This window comes from Crotalus tigris, unplaced genomic scaffold (assembly GCF_016545835.1).
Source record: "Crotalus tigris isolate CLP2741 ecotype Arizona unplaced genomic scaffold, ASM1654583v1 scf7180000024329.380248, whole genome shotgun sequence".
In the NCBI taxonomy this organism is placed as follows: Eukaryota; Metazoa; Chordata; class Lepidosauria; order Squamata; family Viperidae; genus Crotalus; species Crotalus tigris.
In genome coordinates, this window is record NW_024100500.1 from 17451 (window position 1) to 35699 (window position 18249).

The window sequence follows — 18249 nt, forward strand, 5'->3', positions numbered from 1 at the left end:
AATATTACTTGGAGTTACAAAAATTCAAATCTATTTTATAGCTAATCTCCAGATCTAGGGATTATTTGAAACTTGATTCTTTTAGTTGAGTGAAACCTATTTTAGTATAGCCATGTGCTGGGAAAAATAATAATCCTAAAAAGATTTGGATGGTCTATCAGTCTGGAGTTGGATCTCATTTATCTTTTTGGTCCAGTTTCCAAACTGAAACAATGATTGGCAAGAATATGGTTTTAATATATCTTTCTTACAGAGCAGTAGTGGGCAGTCATGTGTTTTGTAGAATCTGACAATAGAATACAGGTACAAAAAGATTGGGGCAAAACAAAGTCCTGACCCTAAGAATTCAATGACAGTCCTGCAAATATCTAGCATCTCTTTACAGAACATGAAATAGCTGGAACTTATTTTTAATTTGATGACAGGTGTCAAGGCAAAGCATTAAAGGCCCAGGTTCTCTGGATCAAAAGCAATGTCTCAAAAAGTATAATTAATGTGTAGCAAATATTCCACAAAAACTTGGGAATTTGGTGAGGAGACTAGTGGTGCGCATGTGTGACAGAAACTACTGCTCTCTCCGCGCCCTCGCTTCCCGTCCGCATCTGCCCTTAGCTGAGTCCTGGAAGAATGTTAATCTGCCAGAATCCGGAGAAAGTCTTGACGACCGCTAAGCCTCCTCGTCCCCAAAGCCCCGCCCCTCTTGTAGCGCGCATGTGCAGAAACGGCGCCCTGCCTGAGTTCTGCGGTTGCAACGCGGTTGCAAGCGATGGCTAAGTCCTCGTGCTATCCGCCGCCGGCGCAGCCTGTCACTCACCTGATCTTTGACATGGACGGTCTCCTTCTGGGTGAGTAATTTACGCCCTCTGTTTTGCATCTGTCAGTTGGGCAGTCCAATTCATGGGGCGGGAAGGTCGCTGATTAGGTCTGTCCTCTTGTAGGATTAGAGCCCAGTGCCGCTGTTGCTTCGCAGTTGTGTGCCGGGGCACGGTGTACGGCGATGTAGCCTGTGGTTTCTCCCGCTTCCTTTCTAGTAACAGATTCTGAAAACTGCCAAATGTGAGCGCGCGCACACAAACACAAACGTTCTTCTGTTGTAGAATAAGGAAAGCACAAAGCCAATAGGCAGGCTGTGATTGCTTTGTTTGTGGAGACCTTGTCGCTCCAAATTAGTAATTTATTTACTGAATGCACAACGTGGCATGACGATAATAGTCCTCTTTCTACCATCACGTGCACGCTTCAGATCGTCATCACGTGCACAGGATACTGTATAGAAAAAAAACAAGGAAAAAGAGTTGAAGCCTTTTAAGATGGATGCAATCCTTAGAGATAAATAGGCCTTCCAGTAATTTTAACTGCCTTACTGTAAAAAGGATTGTAAGTACAGTTAACTTTGTCCAGGATTGTACTCAATTTTGATTACAATTTTGATTCCTTTTAACTCACTGTTTCTCAATCTCATCAACTTTTAAGTTTTATAGATTTCAGCTCCCAGGTGTGAGAAACGGAGAAGTTTAAAAATAAAACGGTTGCAATTGATTAACAATAGAAAGATTAGCCAAGTCCTGCAGTAGGCACTAGATTCCAGGAGGCTTGGCTAGAAGACACACTTAACGAGACAAAAGGATGGCAGAGGGAGTTCGGAACAATGTAAAGAAGGGGCGGAGGGATGATGTATTCTGGCTAGGCCAGTGATGGCGAACGTTTTAGAGACCGAGTGGCCAAACTGTAACCCAAAACCCACTTATGCATTATCGGGTGGGTGTGGTCCATTGGCTGGGCATGGCTGCAGTGGTAATGGCAGACTGGGTGGGACTAAAAAGTTCAATCAATCAATTCCAACTTTGCAAGATCTTTTTTTTTCCTACGAGAAGTTGAAATTGATTGATTGATTGAACCCTTTTTTTTTTTGCACATGGCTGCGGGGGCCTAAAGCGAAAAGGTTTTATAAAACCCAGCTGAAGGCCTAGGACTGGGGCGATGGCTGGTGTGCCCACAGAGAGGGCTCTGGGTGCTGGCTCTGGCACCCGTGCCATAGGTTTGCCACCACTGGGCTAGACGAATCGGAAAGATTGTGCCCCCGGAAGTCCTCTCAAATGGGACCTAAGGGGAGGGGACGGGGGCATCATGATAGGAGTTTATATAATGTTGATAAATATGCATCAATATGATAAATCTTCAGAGACAGTTAAACCTACAATACAATGGAAACTAATTGAATAAGAAAAATACAGATGGTGAGAGTCAGGAAGAGATTAAGGAAGTAAGATAAACCATATAGGCAAAAATAGTTGGGTCTGAGAAAGGAAGAAGAGAAGCTATAAAAATATATATGAAATGGCTAGCCAGGAAGGTTGAATGGAAAATAGGAAAATAAGCTGAATAAGCTAAGAGAGGCACATTGAATTGAAAAGCAGGAAAAGAACTTATTGTTTAAAATGGAGATATAAATATATACTAAGTTTAAAATAACCATTTACATTTACATGTCTATGTGAATATGATTTAGTATGTTATCAGGAAATGTGTATAGGCAGAAGGAAAGAGTGTAACCTCCTACTATCTCAGCCAATGGGGAAAGAGGAGGGCTGTAGCGGCCAATGATAGGGATGAATAAAAGAAGGAGATATTTTGGGTTAAAACTTTGGAGAGAACCAAGCTTTGATAGCTTCTCTCCCCGCTTATTGCAATAAATGAAACAAAAGGCCTTCACTGTGTCTTGGCTGGTTATTGGTCAGGCGAGCTTGCCTCTGGTCACGAAGGAAAGTAGCCAGGAGCACATAACAGCCTTGGGGGCACCTCCGGGATTTGCATCCGTTCCATCTTTGGCAGCCGGGGATATTTGAAAGGGGAGTGCGCACCTGGGTAAGTTTTTCCCAGGCCTAAAGTTCGGATTGCCCCTGCTCAAACAAGGAGGAATTGGAGATCCCGAGACGGAAAGCCAGGACCCAGTGAAAACCTAAGGGAAAGTCGGCCGACCTAAGGAAGGACTTCAACTCAGCCTGACAGGTAAGATACCAGAGGGGTATTGTATATCAGAGAGGTGTTAATGGGCAATAAGAGTTTGAAGAGGAGGGACGCCTCCCCGGCCAGTGTGCCAGCCAATAAGGAAAAAGAGGAAAGGTATTTACATTCTGGAATGAACCCCCTTAGGGAGATGGGAATCCCTTAGGGAGAATGTTGAAGTGTTTTAAGTCAATGCTTTAAACAAGGCATTTGAACAAAGGAAGGATGATACATTATAGTATATATTTGACCTAAGTACATGTTTGGCCAGCCAATAAATTAAATTGGGCTTCTCAGCTTGGCTTAGAGCGATGGGGAATGGATAGGCAGTGGTTAAAGTCTATCAGAAACGCTCCTTGCATTTCCCCACTGCCTGGAGAACAAGCTACAAATTGCCCCAAAAGAGTAAAAGTGGAGATTTAAAGTGGAAATGATGTTTAAGGGTTTGTGTGTTTGTGTGTTTATACTGACTCATTTCTAAAGACCTGGGGGAGGGGAGGGAGAGACCCTCTAACAGTAATATACAAAACAACGCCTTATTCCAAAAGGAAATTTGGGAGATGGAGCTCATTGGCTTTGAAAAAGTTCCTTGAAAATAAGAATGATTGTTTTGCCTGGGGTGAAACATTTGGAATTTTTTGTGTCTGGTGTAAAAGCAAGAAAGGGTGAAGAAGGGTAGTTTCTTAGTAATTAGAAGGACAATAGAAGGTGGTAAAAGAATGGAAATAATCAGATGGAAAAGAGGGAAAGAGAGAGAGAAAGAAAGAAGCTGTGCGAAGTTTTATGTCTGGCCAGGATGAAAGGCGAGAACTCTGATCTGCTATTTTGTGTGAAAGAGTTAAGTAGAAAGCTATGTATTTCTTGAGGTTCTTATAGTTTGGAAGGTGACAAGAGAGGAGAAAACCTCTCTCCAAAGGGGGGGGGAATTGTCCCCCCCTAACAGCTTTTGAAATCAGGCAATCTAGGAAAAAATTGCCTAAACTAATAGAAGATCCTATTGAAGTAGGAAAACAGGTTAGAAATGTTTTTAGGATCAATGGAAAGCATGGGAAGGTATTAGGGTACAAATGCAGAAATTAGACACATGGAAAACTAAAACAATAGAAGATTTATTAGCGGTAAAAGAGGCTCAGAAAGTATATGCGAAGAGAGAAGAGGAGAGAGATAAACGTAAAATAAGATAAAAATCATGACTCAATTACTGCAAACAGGCCAGCAAAGAGGAGGGGGAAGAACTAGCACATTTGGTGAATTTTGAGGATTAGGGTGTCAGGGGACTAATCTGTTTTCTGGTTCAGCTTTTTAGGAACCCCTGATAAACCTTAAAGGTTGGATCCCTGGAGAAGGAAAGGGTGTACTTGGTGGATTCTGGACCACCAGATTTATCCTGAACTTTTACCTCCAGGAATGCAAATTGGGAAAGGGAAGATTAAGGATCAGGGAATTATGGACATGTAGTAGAAGCAACAATATTTAAATCAGCTATGGTCCAGACAGTAGTAAAAGGACCTGAACTTTGTATTGGTTAAAGGGAGCTGCAATTTGGCCAGGGGGTACTTAATTGGTAAATTGGGGGTTGTTATTATGGGGAATGAAAGAGAAATAATTGTAAATATTATGACCTTGAGTGAGGAAGCTCAAGGAAAAGCGGACCCTCTTATATGGGCAATAGAAGAGGGGTACACATGGATCCTTTAAAGGTGACTTTAAAGAACCCTGGTGAAGTAATTCACCAGATACAGTATAACATTACATTGGAGGGAAGAATGGGTTTAAAGCCCATGGTGGAAGGGCTATTGAAGGGGGGTGAAATGTTTGAGCAATCCTTTTAAACATGTTTAGTTTGTTACTTTTTTAACCCAAGAATTTCTGCCTTGGAAAAGTAAGAGATGTAGAAAAAGAAGAAAAAAAGTGGGGGGGGAGGCAGTTTCTGTCTGCATGTTTGTTTGTGTGTATGTGTGTTTTTTTTAAGAACAGAAATTGGGTAAAATTTCCTGACTGTAAGAATAATTAATCAGTGGGATAATTGTCTTCAGAAACTGTGGATGCTTAATTATTGGAGGTTTTTGGGAGGAGGTTAGAAATTGATAGGGTCTGAAATGGATAGAGTTTCCTGTTTCAGTAAGGGGTTGGACTAGAGGACCTCTAATGTCCCATCCAACTCTGATATTCTGTTTTTGAATGTATGGTATGCTTCAGTGATTTTCCTTTGCATTTTAGTTTGGATTTATCCTTAATAATGCATTTGAGGGTATTCTGGTCAAAGGAACAATCTTATGATGTTTTATTTAACATCTGATAAATATGTGTCTTTGGGACTCCTTGCTACTGCAGAAAAGATGATTAATTGCTGCATACTGTGTGTCCAATTTGTTTTCCTTTTCCTTGGAGCCAAGGAGGGGAAGGGAAATCTTTATAGAAATCCAATTTGGTTTCAGGGTTATAGCCACAGGCTGCAAGGCTGGATTTGAGTTCAAATCCTGCTTTAGCCATGAGGGTTGGCTGAGTGTTTTGGGGCTGGTTTATTTTTAGCCCTAGGAAGGAGGTATTGGCAAGCCACTTCTGTAAATGTTATGGCAATTTTCCTCCTGAGGGCTGTTTCAAGCAAAAGTTTTATATAAATTTTTACTCTGTCCGGTTTAGTGAGTGGGGGAAGGGGGAGACAATCTTTTGTCTTCTTAGCTATCCTGGTGTTCTTTGATGTGCTGCCACAAGAGTGATTGGAATGTTATTTGCCTGAGACAAAAGGCATTCCAGAAATGTTGGCCCAATGCTAATTGGTGAGCCTATGTGCTTTACCTTTTAGAATCCTGAATGTGTTATTTACAATAAGTTTATTGAGTTATATTTTTGTAACATGGTATCTAATCAGGGTGAAAGGGGGAAGAGAAAGAAAAATGTGACAATTTTTGATAGAGCTTCCATGGACAAGTGTAGTCTATCTGATACAGGACAAATGGTTTTTTTCTTTCTTTTCTTTCCTCCACTTTTAAGCTGTGAAAGCAAATACATTTTTATGTAGCTTCCCAGTTTTGTAAGATCTTATTCTGGGAATTATAAAGAAATGGGAAAGCAACTTTTTGGCAGAAGAAAGGATTGAGGGTGTCTAGCAAATAAAGCCCAGTTGGTATGAAAGGAGGTAAAATATCTAGAATATATTATAGTTGAAGGGGAAAGGAAAATAGATAGTAAAAGGATTGAGGATATAGTAGATTTATAATTACCAAACAACAAAAATGGTCTTAAGGGGATTCTGTGGTTATCACAAGGTACTGCAAGAATGGTGATCCAAAAACTATATGAGGGGAAATATTGGGGAATTAAAACATAGGTAGAAATGTATTTGAAACTCTATGCTACCCTTGGAATTTATGGGATAGCCCAAAGGGCTACAGAGGGATGTTTGATATGTAAAAGGTTTAATAAAGGGTTAAGGCTCCCAAAGGAGGGAGGCAAATAGCTAAATGTAGAACAAGTACTGGGGTCTCTGTCTTCTCTTTGACAGGAAGGCTTGGTGGCGCAAACAACTCCTTTTGGAATTTCCAGTCCATAAGATCCAGCCGGGACAGTGTGTGCTGATACATAAATGGAAGGAGGAACTTCTACAACCAAAGAAGGGAAGTTCCTTATATTAAATCTGCTGTCCGGAGGGCTGAGAAGGGTTGGACTCACTACACATGAGCAAAGGTGGTGACTGGACCTGAAAGAGGGTGGACGGTTATTCCAGGACAAGGACTGAAAGCCACGTTTAAAAGGACTTGAATGGGTAGTGGACCAGAACCCCTATCTATTTTGAATATCTCTATTAGAATTTCGGGTGACCCCAGACGAAGAACAAAGATGTTGGTGGTGACTCATCAGAGAAGTAAAAGTTGTTTGTTACAAATAAAATGAATAACTAAGTCAGAAGTCATACCATTAGAAACTGAAAATGTAGAATTGTACATTGTAAGAATTAGGTGGTAGATGTGTTACCTCTGTAATAGCTAGTGATTATTGTTATTGTTGTAATTGTGGATCAATTTGTGGGTGTGAAATACTGTGTAATAATCATGAGGGGTGGATTCTACTTCTAATATTACTGAAGACAACACACCAGAACAGCCTGGGAAATAAAGGTAAAAATTTGTTTGTGGGATTTAAAGGTAGATGATAATCATGAAGCAGTGATGGACATTGTAAAAGGAATCAGGAATGTGGCCAAAGCTCCTGAACAAAAGTATGAAAATATGTGGGGTGATTAGAGTTGGTTAACAAATTGGCTTCCCAATTTTGAATGGTTAAAACAAATATTTATAGGACTGGTGCAGGGGTAGGCAACCCAAAACACTCAAAGAGCCACTTGGACCCGTTTCCCACCAAAAACAAAACACCGGGAGCCGCAAAACCCTTTTGATATCTAAAATGAAGATAACACTGCATATATCCTTTTTTACCTTTATTATAGGTGTGTGTGTGTGTTTGTGTGTGTATGTATGTGTATACACACACACACACACACACACTAAAAATAAAAGTAAAAATATGACTCTTGGGAATATCAATACTATTAAAACAATGATCACCAAGAGAATGCTTTAAGAGAATAAAATTACATACACACACAGGTAAAAAAAGGATATATGCAGTGTTATCTTCATTTTAGATGTCAAAAGGGTCTCTTTCTCTCTGTCTCTCTCCCTCCCTCTCTATCTGCCCTTGGTCTGCCCCCCACTCTCTTTCTTTCTCTCTCTCTTTCCTCTCTTTCTCTCTCTCTCTCTCTCTCTCCCTCCTTCCCTCCCTCCCTCTCTCTCTCCCTCTCTTTCCCCCCCTCCTATCTGCTGCTCACCTGGCAAGCTTCAAGCTGTTGTCCAACAAGTTCAGGGGTAGGCAACCTCGTCTCTTTTATGACTCATGGAGTTCAACTTCCAGAATTCCTGAGTCAGCCTAGCTGGGCTAGCTAGCTCTCTCCTGCCCTTCCTGCTTCCTGCTTCCTGCAGAGACGCAGCAAAGGGAGGAGCTCCGCCCAGTAAGCTTTTCAGCTCCTCGGAGAACACTGTGAGTGCACTCTCTTTTACACATACACACACACAAACACAAACACACACGCAGAGAGAGAGAGAGAAGCAGGGAAGCGCAAATGCCTCTCTCTGTCTCTGTCTCTCTCTGCAAAGGCAGAGGAGGCTGGGAGCCATAGGGGAAGGCTCAAAGAGCCACATACGGCTCCGGAGCCGCAGGTTGCTGACCTGTGGACTAGTGTTTATAGTTGTGATAGGTATTATGTGTTGTGTTTGTCTCCAATGTTTAACCTGCTGTATTTCATTTTGCACCAAAACATTGGGGTCAGTAGCGAAAAACATCTCTGGAGAAGATGTACAGATTCAATTTATGTTATCTAATATAGCCAAAAATGAAGATTCATCAGAGTATACAGAAATACAGGGGGGATTGATAAATATGCATCAATATGATAAATCTTCAGAGACAGTTAAACCTACAATACAATGGAAACTAATTGAATAAGAAAAATACAGATGGTAAGTCAGGAAGAGATTAAGGAAGTAAGATAAACCATATAGGCAAAAATAGTTGGGTCTGAGAAAGGAAGAAGAGAAGCTATAAAAATATATATGAAATGGCTAGCCAGGAAGGTTGAATGGAAAATAGGAAAATAAGCTGAATAAGATAAGAAGAGAGGCACATTGAATTGAAAAGCAGGAAAAGAACTTATTGTTTAATGGGGACATAAATATATCTGAGTTTAAAATAACCATTTCCATGTCTAATTTTTCTTATTCTTATTGTATAAGTGAATATGATTTAGTGTGTTATCAGGAAATGTGTATAGGCGGACGGAAAGGGTGTAACCTCATACTACCTCAGCCAATGGGGAAAGAGGAGGGCTGTAGCGGCCGGTGATAGGGATGAATAAAAGAAGGACATATTTTGGGTTAAAACTTTGGAGAGAACCAAGCTTTGAAAGCTTCTCTCCCCGCTTATTGCAATAAACGAAACAAAAGGCCTTCACTGTGTCTTGGCTGGTTATTGGTCAGGCGAGCTTGCCTCTGGTCACGAAGGAAAGTAGCCAGGAGCACATCACAATGTTATGAGTTTGAATATTTTTGTGTGGTCTCTGGGTTTAGAACTTCCTGTTGAAGTCTCTCACCAAGATCCACCGTGCTTTGCGAACCGCTTTTCTATTTTTCTGCAGAATAAATTCTTTTCTTACCAACCCAACTTTGTTGGTGTTTTAATCACATTTCCAACACAGGATAGCTGATTGGGGAATTCTGGGAGTTGAAGTCCACACATGTTAAAATTGCTGAGGTTGACAAACACTGATTTTAACTGAGTAATTATATAATCTTTTTTTTAAATGATAAAATTGTAAAATGCTATAGTTCTGCAATGATTTATCTTTATTGTTATTGTTACTTATATTTTATTCCACTATGGATTTTTTTATAATATTTTATTAATTTTCTCATTTTACAATTGAGTATTTAAAAAGCAATGTGATGACTGGGTTAATCATAGTTCAATAGCATACGTAAATTTTTAGTATAAACCTCATATTACAACATCAGATATTTCTTCTCTCTTTCCCTTAATATCTACTATTTCATATTAGGCTAATACAGTTCTTATTATTATCAACTAAATAAAACATCTTTGTTACAATTATCAATAGTGTTTAGCTTATACATACCTTAATTGCATTTACATTCGATCCTTATATACAATGTCCTGTTATTGCTTTTTCCCCCCTAATTTTCCATCAATATTCAAATTAACATGTTATTTATGATTTCCAAGTGTTTTATATTTACGTGACCACCCTTATCTCAACTTCTTCCTTTTTCCCTTTTCATAACAAAGTCTAATATTCTAAATACACATCTTGTTTATTTGATTATAGTTTTGTTTTCTAAAAGTTATCTATTTTTCCCCATGTTAAACCATCTAATTAATAATACAGTATCCCCTCTAATAAATCAAAACCATTATATGTGTTAGCTGGGTTAACCAATAATTCAGTAATATACATAAATATTTCATATTGGGTGAATAAAATTCTTTTCAACTAAGTAAAAACATTCTTATTACATTTATCAATACTTTTAGCCTATACATAAACTTTAATTTCCCATCAATATTCAAAGACAAGAAAAGAAAACAAACAAGAACAAATATTTTATGTTAGGTCATCAAGATTTCCCTTATCTCAACTTCTCCCTTTTCCTCTTTTCATACCAAAGCCTAATAGTCTTGTTACACATCTTAGCTATTCAATTATTATGTTACTTTATTTTCTAAAAGTTTATCTATTTTCCACCATATTCAACCCTCTAATTAGTAATATAATATCCCCTCTAATCAAAGCCATTATTTTCTTCAGCCTTACTCTGGCTTTCTTCCTTTGCCAGCTAACCTTCCATGTCAGTGCCTTTGAATCATCAAATAGTTTTTCCTCTATTATATATATTATTTGGAATAAGAAAGACCATTTAATTGAAGTTTTTTTTGGAAGAACGAGCCCATTTGTATTCATTAGATTGCCTCTCTATTACTCCAATTTCCCACAATTGTCCTGATAGGTTTATCTTCCATTCAGTCTGTTTTTCTTCCTTTTCCTCAAATGTTTGTAAAAAGTCTTTTCCAGTTTCAATGTTGTCACTCCCTTTTCTGATTTTTCCATTGGCTGGGTCTGTTGATCAATTGGGTCCTCTGTCTTGGTGTTTAGTTGTTCTAATTTTCCTGTCATTTCCTGCAACCTCTTTGGTTGTAGTCAGGATCTGGGTTTGTATATTTAAGCTGTCATCTTGTTCCTTTATGTTCCTTCTTATTTTGTCACAAGTTGAAAGGATGGTTTCATGTATTGATTTCAACATGGAAATGATTATTTCCTGGTCTTCATCCATATTCTCTTAATAGTATGTTAAGTTGCAGACTTTAGAATCAAATGTTAAAAATAGTTTTTTGTCTTTTGTAGCTGAGTATGGGACATCTATTTCACATGTTATAGGTGGTCTTTATAGTAGAAGTTGTTTGTCAAGTAAAAGTTTATAGTCCAAGGTGTTCCATCATAACATATGCTTCTCATGTAAAGAAATAGGAAAACAATTCCCCAAGTATAGATCTGAGAATCAGTAAAAGTTTACATTCATAGTTCCAGTAGGCTAGATATGCTGCCCAGAAGTTCCTTCTTTGGAGCTGGGTATTTCACAGGTGGTAGCTATCAAGGTCAAAGAAATTTTATCTAAAGTCTGGACTTCAAGCCAAGTCTCTTTTAAGCAATAACAAATTGTAATACCATACTTTGCCACAAGATGTCACTAATGCTGTTTTAAGCTTTTTAGATCCAAAATTTATATGGTAGTTTTTCAAGTCTTATTTTAAAAAAATAAAAACAAAAACAAATATCTCCAATGAAAGAAGGAACACTTTTTGTCCCCAAGTTTCAAAAGCGTATACAATGCATCCAATTAGATTAAAATTGTTCTTATAATTGCTTTGTTTCCCCTGAGTGGTTAGTCACCGCTTTTCTTAGAGGGTGGGTTAAAAATTCCCTTCTCTCTCTCCTCACAGGGGGAAAAATACTTTGGGCAGCTTTTACAAGAAAAAATACTTAAAATCTTAGAGAATCAGGCCCCACCCAGTTTCTTCCGTGTTGCTTTAAAGTTTCTTGGTGGTGATTTTGACTTTGGCTGTCAGCAGCTTAGTGATGAGCCATATTAATATGACCAGTCTTTCCACACCAATTTGGAGGGCTTCCCTGGATCAAACAGAAGGACCGCCGCCCTCCCATGATCAAACGGGGGTCCCCTCCTTACTCGTCGCCCCTATAGGGTGACTTTTTGACCTTTCCTGCATCTGTGGCACTGCGATGGCAAACCGGAAGTCCCCACTATGGATTTTTTTTAACAGTTACGTATAGCTTTTAAGCTGGTGAGAGTCAGTAGATAATGTTGGATATAAATTCAGTAAATAAACAAATGACAACATTCTCTCCTTTCCAAAATGTTTCTACATTCAGTAATATTTATACCCATGTATGTGCATATATCATTGAAAATTGTTGACAAAATCATTCTGCTCATTCAAGATTTTATAAACTATAATTAAATAATTATTTCTTGCTAATTTTTCATATGTATACTTATAATGTTTATAGGAAAAGCTATGATAAAGCTTTTTAAATTAGACATTAAAGTTTCTTAAGCTTTAAAACTGTCAAATTTTTAAATGATGTAAAAGTCATTATTGATTTATTAAATGTATGTAACTTCAAAAAATCATTGGGAGTGTGTTTCATAAAAAATGGTTAACAATCAAATGAAGTCTATTCAACTGGTTAAAATGAAGTTTATTGATCAGTTAGTATAATACTGTAAGGATTGGCCTCAAACCGCCCAAGAAAGCAGAACTCTTGAAACTTGCATAGTCTCAATAGGAACTTTTATTGGAAAGTATTGATAGCAGGATAGTAAGGCAGGATCTGAGGATTTCTTGCAGGAAATGTTACATTAAAACTGCCCTTTCAAACTCCACCCCATATGTCCAACTGGCTGATTTGAATCGAGCCAATCCATAGGTGTTGTGGGAAAGGACCGATAAGGCGCCGTTTTCAAGGCTGCCAGGTCTCTCTGTAGCGTCTTCCCATCCGACTTGAGATAAGGCAGATGGCCAGAGACACATTCCTTTCACATCCCCGAGTAAGGTACTTCAAAAAGGATAGAACAAAGCAAAGGAAGTACATTGCAGAAGACCCTTAGATTATCCCCCCCTAACCAGTACAAGCGTCCCCCCAATAGAATGGCAGAACTCAAAATGAAAGTATAAGAAAGAAATACATTGAGGGACTGACATGCCGCTCCACTTAAAAAAAAGAGAGATCCACCTAGAGAAAAGAAAATAATAATGGAGAGAAAATGAAGCATAGTGGTTAGTCAGGTGTATCACGGTAACGAGTATGAAAACATTTGAGCAGTCTAGGGGCCCTCACATGTTCCTTGTCTACCCACTCATTCTGGGAAGCTGGGAGGTCCTTCTATGCCACTAAGTATTGAGTGGCCCTATGGTGCTTCCTGTAGTCTAGGATTTCCCTGATTTCAAAATGTTGTTCCCCGTCCACTATGATAGGCTGTGGTGGAGGGCCACTGCTGGCCTTAAGGGCGAACTTGTCTCTGGCTTTAGCAAGCTACAGTAGAATATTAGATGGATCTATCTTAATATCTTGGGGCCTTCAAGCTCTAGTGTGACTGGGTTGATGATGCATTTAATAGGGAAGGGTCCCACAAACTTTGGCCCTAATTTCTTGGATGGCTGCAAGGACTGCAGGAATCTAGTGGAGAGGTATGCCCTGTCCCCCACCCTAAAATGCTTAGGCTCTTTTGTATCTGCCTGAGCTTTATGGACTTCTCTAGCTTCGTCTAAGGCTTTTCTAACAACTAGCCATGTGTTTTGCAACTACGAGATCCATTCCTTAAGGCAGCGGCTCCCAACCTTTTCTATACCTCACATCCATAGAACACATCTAATATATTCTCACACCTGTTACAAAAGTTTGAAATAACAGCAACAATTTATGCATATACACTATAATTTTGAAAACCCAAGTTTTCACACCCCCTGGAATATCGTCTCACACCCCTGTTTGGGAACCCCTGCCTTAAGGGAATGGACGGTAGGTTCATTGGCAGGTAGTTCAGGCATCGGATTGAAACTCTGTCCTGTAGCCACTTGGAAAGGGGTGCTGGAATGCACTGCATTATTATAGGCTACTTCAGCGAACGGGAGCAGGTCAGTCCAATTCTCTTGTTGATAGTTTATGAAGCACCTCAGATATTGGTCTAGTACTGAGTTCATTCATTCTGTCCCCCCATTCATTTGAGGATGATGACTGGATAACAAGCCTTAATCTGTGCCCAATAGGTCCAAAAAAGCTTTCCAGAACTTGGAGGTGAATTGGACCCCCCTATCTGTGATTATGTATTGTGGGGCTCCATGCAGCCGATAAAATTTGGAATTCTTTGGCATGGGATGAAATGGACTTGATTGGAGAATAAATCTGTTACTACCCAAATGACAGTGTTTCTTGTACTTTCTGGTAGCTCTATGATAAAGTCCATAGAAATCTCTCTCCAGGGTGCTGAAGGGTTCGTAACCACCTGTAGGAGGCCAGACATTTTTCCCTGCCTCCATTTAGCTGCTGTGTAGAAGGGGCAACTGGCTACATAGTTCTCAATGTTCTTTTTTAAAGATGGCCACCAAAATTGTCTCTTTATCAGGTGGAGAGTTTTCACGAATCCAAAGTGCCCTGCTAGTTTTGAATCATGACAGAGTTGCATGAATTTTAGTCTCTGGGTTGTAGGGATATATAATTTCCCCCCTACCCACAGTAATCCATCTTGCATCGAACAGAGGTTTTTATCACCGAGGATAAATGAATGAGCTTGTTTAGGGGACAGCTTCCCAAGGGTCTTTAATGCTTCAAGGTTTTTATGATCAGTCCATACTTGGAAATGGATCTTGTTCCCTTCCAAGAAGTGCCTCAGGTGAGGAGGGCCCAGTGTACAGCGTAAGCTTCCTTCTCCCAGACAGCCCATCTTTGCTCGGTTTCTGTGAGTTTCTTTGAAGTGTAAGCACAAGGTTGCAATTGACCCTCTTTGTTTTCCTGGAGTAGTACACACCCACTTCTATGTCACTGGCATCAGCCTGGATGACAAATAGTTTTTCTGGATCTGGGTGCTTTAGCACTGGCTCCGCAGAAAAAAGTCTTTTTAATTTCTCAAATGCTGCTTGGCATTCTGTAGTCCATTTTAGTGGCTGGCTAGGTTTTGGCTAGTCCTCCCCTTTCATTCTTAGTAAGTTACTAATGGGGAGTGTGATTTGAGTGAAGGAAGGGATGAATTGCCGATAAAAGTTTGCAAAGCCCATAAAACTTTACAGCTGCTTCTGGATGCATGGCGGGGCCCATTCCAAAAACAGCTTGCACCTTTTCTGGTTCCATTTCCACCCCTTTGTGAGAAATCCAGAAGCCCAAATAATCTTTTCTTTGTGAAATTCACTTTTTTTAATTGAATTTTTTTATTTTTTAACATACAAACATTATAAAAATACAATAAAATTTTAAAGTAAAATAAATTCATAAGCAACCATTGTCTATACTACCTTTACCCCCCATTACCCTCCCTCCCACCCCCAACCCCCCTCCCTTCACTTCCCAGAGCAGAATACAGGGTTAATAATAACAAAATTTATGATAATAAAAAAAGAAAAAAAAGAAAAGAAAAAAAAAATATTATAATTAACCTTTAACTCCATAACCTATAAAGCAATTCTCTATAATATTTAATATTCATTCATAAAATAAATGAAACTTTTTAATTCCATACTTTTTCTGAATATAATCTATCCATATCTTTCTTGTGTATGATCCTTTAAATAAGCAGAAATGTTTGCCATTTCTGCAAAACTAGATACTTTAAATATCCATTCTTCTAGAGTAGGCAAAGAATCTTTCTTCCAGTATAAACCTACTAATAACCTTGCTGCAGTTAATAAATTCAACATCAAAGTAGTTTCTTTTTCATTTAAGTCAATGAAAATACCAAGTAAAAATAGTTGAGGAGTAAACTTTATCTTTCTTCTAAAAATCTTTTGAATGTTCCACCAAATCATAATCCAAAAAGCCTTTACTTTTTTGCAATTCCACCAAATATGAAAGTATGTCTTATCATTATTACCACATCTCCAACATTTGGGCTGTATATTGGAATACATACAAGATAATTTTTTAGGATCTAGATGCCATCTATAAAACATTTTATAAAAATTTTCTCTCAGATTTTGAGCTTGTGTAAATTTAACATTTCTTGTCCAAATTATCTCCCATAAATCCAATGAGATCGGTTCCTGTATATTCTGAGCCCATTTAATCATACAGTCTTTAACCAATTCTGTTTCCGAGTCTAACTCTAATAAAACATTGTATTTCTTTTTATATGAGCCGGACTTTGATTTTTAATCTGAATAACCAATTGTCTATCTTCTAATGTTATTCCCTCTTTCTTATCTACAGTCCATCTGTCCACTATTTGTAAATATTGAAACCATGTCTGTAGAATATTTTCCTGCCTTAATACATCTAGGGATTTCAAGTGCCAATTTGAACCAGAGCAAATTAACAATTCTTTATACGAAATTTTATCAAAATTTGTCCCCTTAGAAGTTGCCTCAATTACATGTCTGGGAATCCCCCAGATAGGTATTTTATAATTTAATCTATAATAATACTTTTTCCAAACACGAAGTAAGGCATTCCTCAAAATATGTGATATAAAAGTCCAATCGACTTTCTTATTAAAAATTAAATATGCATGCCAACCATATATTAAATCCCATCCTTCCAGAAAAAGAATATCCATATTTGTTAAGTTAAGCCAATCACTTAACCAAGTTAAGGCGGCTGCATCATAATATAATTTCAAATTAGGTGCCTTAAGTCCCCCTCTTTCTCGAGCATCCTGTAATATCTTAAACTTAACCCTTGGTTTCTTCCCGGCCCATATAAAATTATTTATACCCTTTTGCCATTCCTCCAAATTTGCCTCTTTTTTAAGAATAGGTATCATCTGAAACAAGAAAAGAAACTTTGGTAGAACATTCATTTTTACGGCTGAAATTCTCCCCAACAGTGACAATTGCAATTTTTTCCAGTCTCTTAAGTCCTTTTGAACTTTTGCCCATAATGGTTCGTAATTGTTCTTATACAATTTTCCATTTGAAGCAGTTAGATATACTCCCAAATATTTAACCTTTTTTACCATCTGAAAACCTGTGGCTTTAATCAAACTTTCCCTGTCCTTAACTGACATATTCTTAGATAATATCTTGGTCTTATAGTTATTAACTTTAAAACCAGAAACATTCCCATACTGTGTTATAAGTTCTATTAAACAATCAATCGCTTGATTCGGTTGTTCCAAAATTAAAACCAAATCATCCGCGAATGCCCGCAATTTATACTCTGTCAGAATCCAATTATATTTCATCTTTAATTATCAAATATAGAAACTTCCAATTCTGCCTTCTCTGGATTCTGCCATAAGAGGGAGAGAAGGGGGAGAACAAAGGGGCTTTATGGCCCTCACTTCCTTCAGTATACTTCAAGGAGCTGAATGCTGAATTTGTGTTTATTGTAACCTCAAAGCGTTAGCACCAAAGAACCTTACCATAACAAAGAAGGGTATTTGCCTTTCATGTAGTTATCTGAAGTCTCCATCCAGACGGAAGAAAGAAAAAAGGGGGTGGAATTGTGATACCTGAAACTATCACTGGAAGGGGGATTGATTGGGTGGGACTACTGGGGAACCCCTTAAAACCTTGAATGGGAGGGCTTGGACCCCAAGTCCTGTCTAGCACGCCTGCAACCACTTCTTCTTAATAAAGGATTCCTGTTGGAAGAATTATTCCAAGAGTTCTGTCTTCTTAAGATGCAAAGTGGGGTGGGTCCTTACATTAGACAGGACTTGCAAAATTAATCCACCTGGAAGGGAGACCCTTGCCGGGGGATTTTGCAAAAAATTTACCATGTCAGACAATGGAGCAAGAGAGGGGGAAAACTCCCTGGAAAGAGAGCCGCTGACCCAGTTGGAACCTTGCCCTTGATTAACTTTGATTCTCGAATCTGAATCAATAAAATTTCCAATGTTAAAACAAATAACAATGGGGATAATGGACATCCTTGTCTTGTCCCTTTTTGAATATTAAAGTTCTCAGTCAGTCCCCCATTTACAGTAATTTGTGCAGATTGCTGCTGATATATAGCTTTAAGTGCATGTAAAAAATTATCCCCAAAATTCATTTTCTCTACCAATAAAAATAAAAATTGCCAATCTAATTGATCAAAAGCTTTTTCAGCATCCAAAAAGCCACAGGAATCTGATTATTCTTATCCAAGTACTCAATTAAATTAATAATTTGTCTAACATTATGTTTCATATATCTCCCTGTTATAAATCCTGCTTGATCACTATGAATCAAATCTTTCATAACCTGCATTAGTCTATTTGCCAGAATTTTTGTAAAAATCTTATAATCAACATTTAATAATGAAATTGGCCCATAATTCTTAGGCTCTGTAAGATCCTGATCTTCCTTCGGAATCAATGATATAAAAGCTCTTTTCCAAGAAGGAGGAACTTGCATACCCAACAAAATACTGTTAAAGAGTTCCTTTAATGGCCCTATCATTTCTTC

At 38.4% G+C, this 18249-nt stretch overlaps 1 protein-coding gene across 1 annotated transcript in view; it reads left to right on the top strand.

The window, feature by feature from the left end:
* The first annotated feature begins 277 nt into the window (after positions 1–277).
* Positions 278–18249, top strand: part of LOC120299967 (pseudouridine 5'-phosphatase) — a 179337-nt gene continuing 161365 nt past the window's right edge. Inside the window, exon 1 of the mRNA XM_039325357.1 lies at positions 278–845. Within this exon, the coding sequence (XP_039181291.1) occupies positions 767–845 (79 nt within the window). The 5' untranslated portion in view covers positions 278–766. The remainder of the gene's footprint in view (positions 846–18249) is intronic.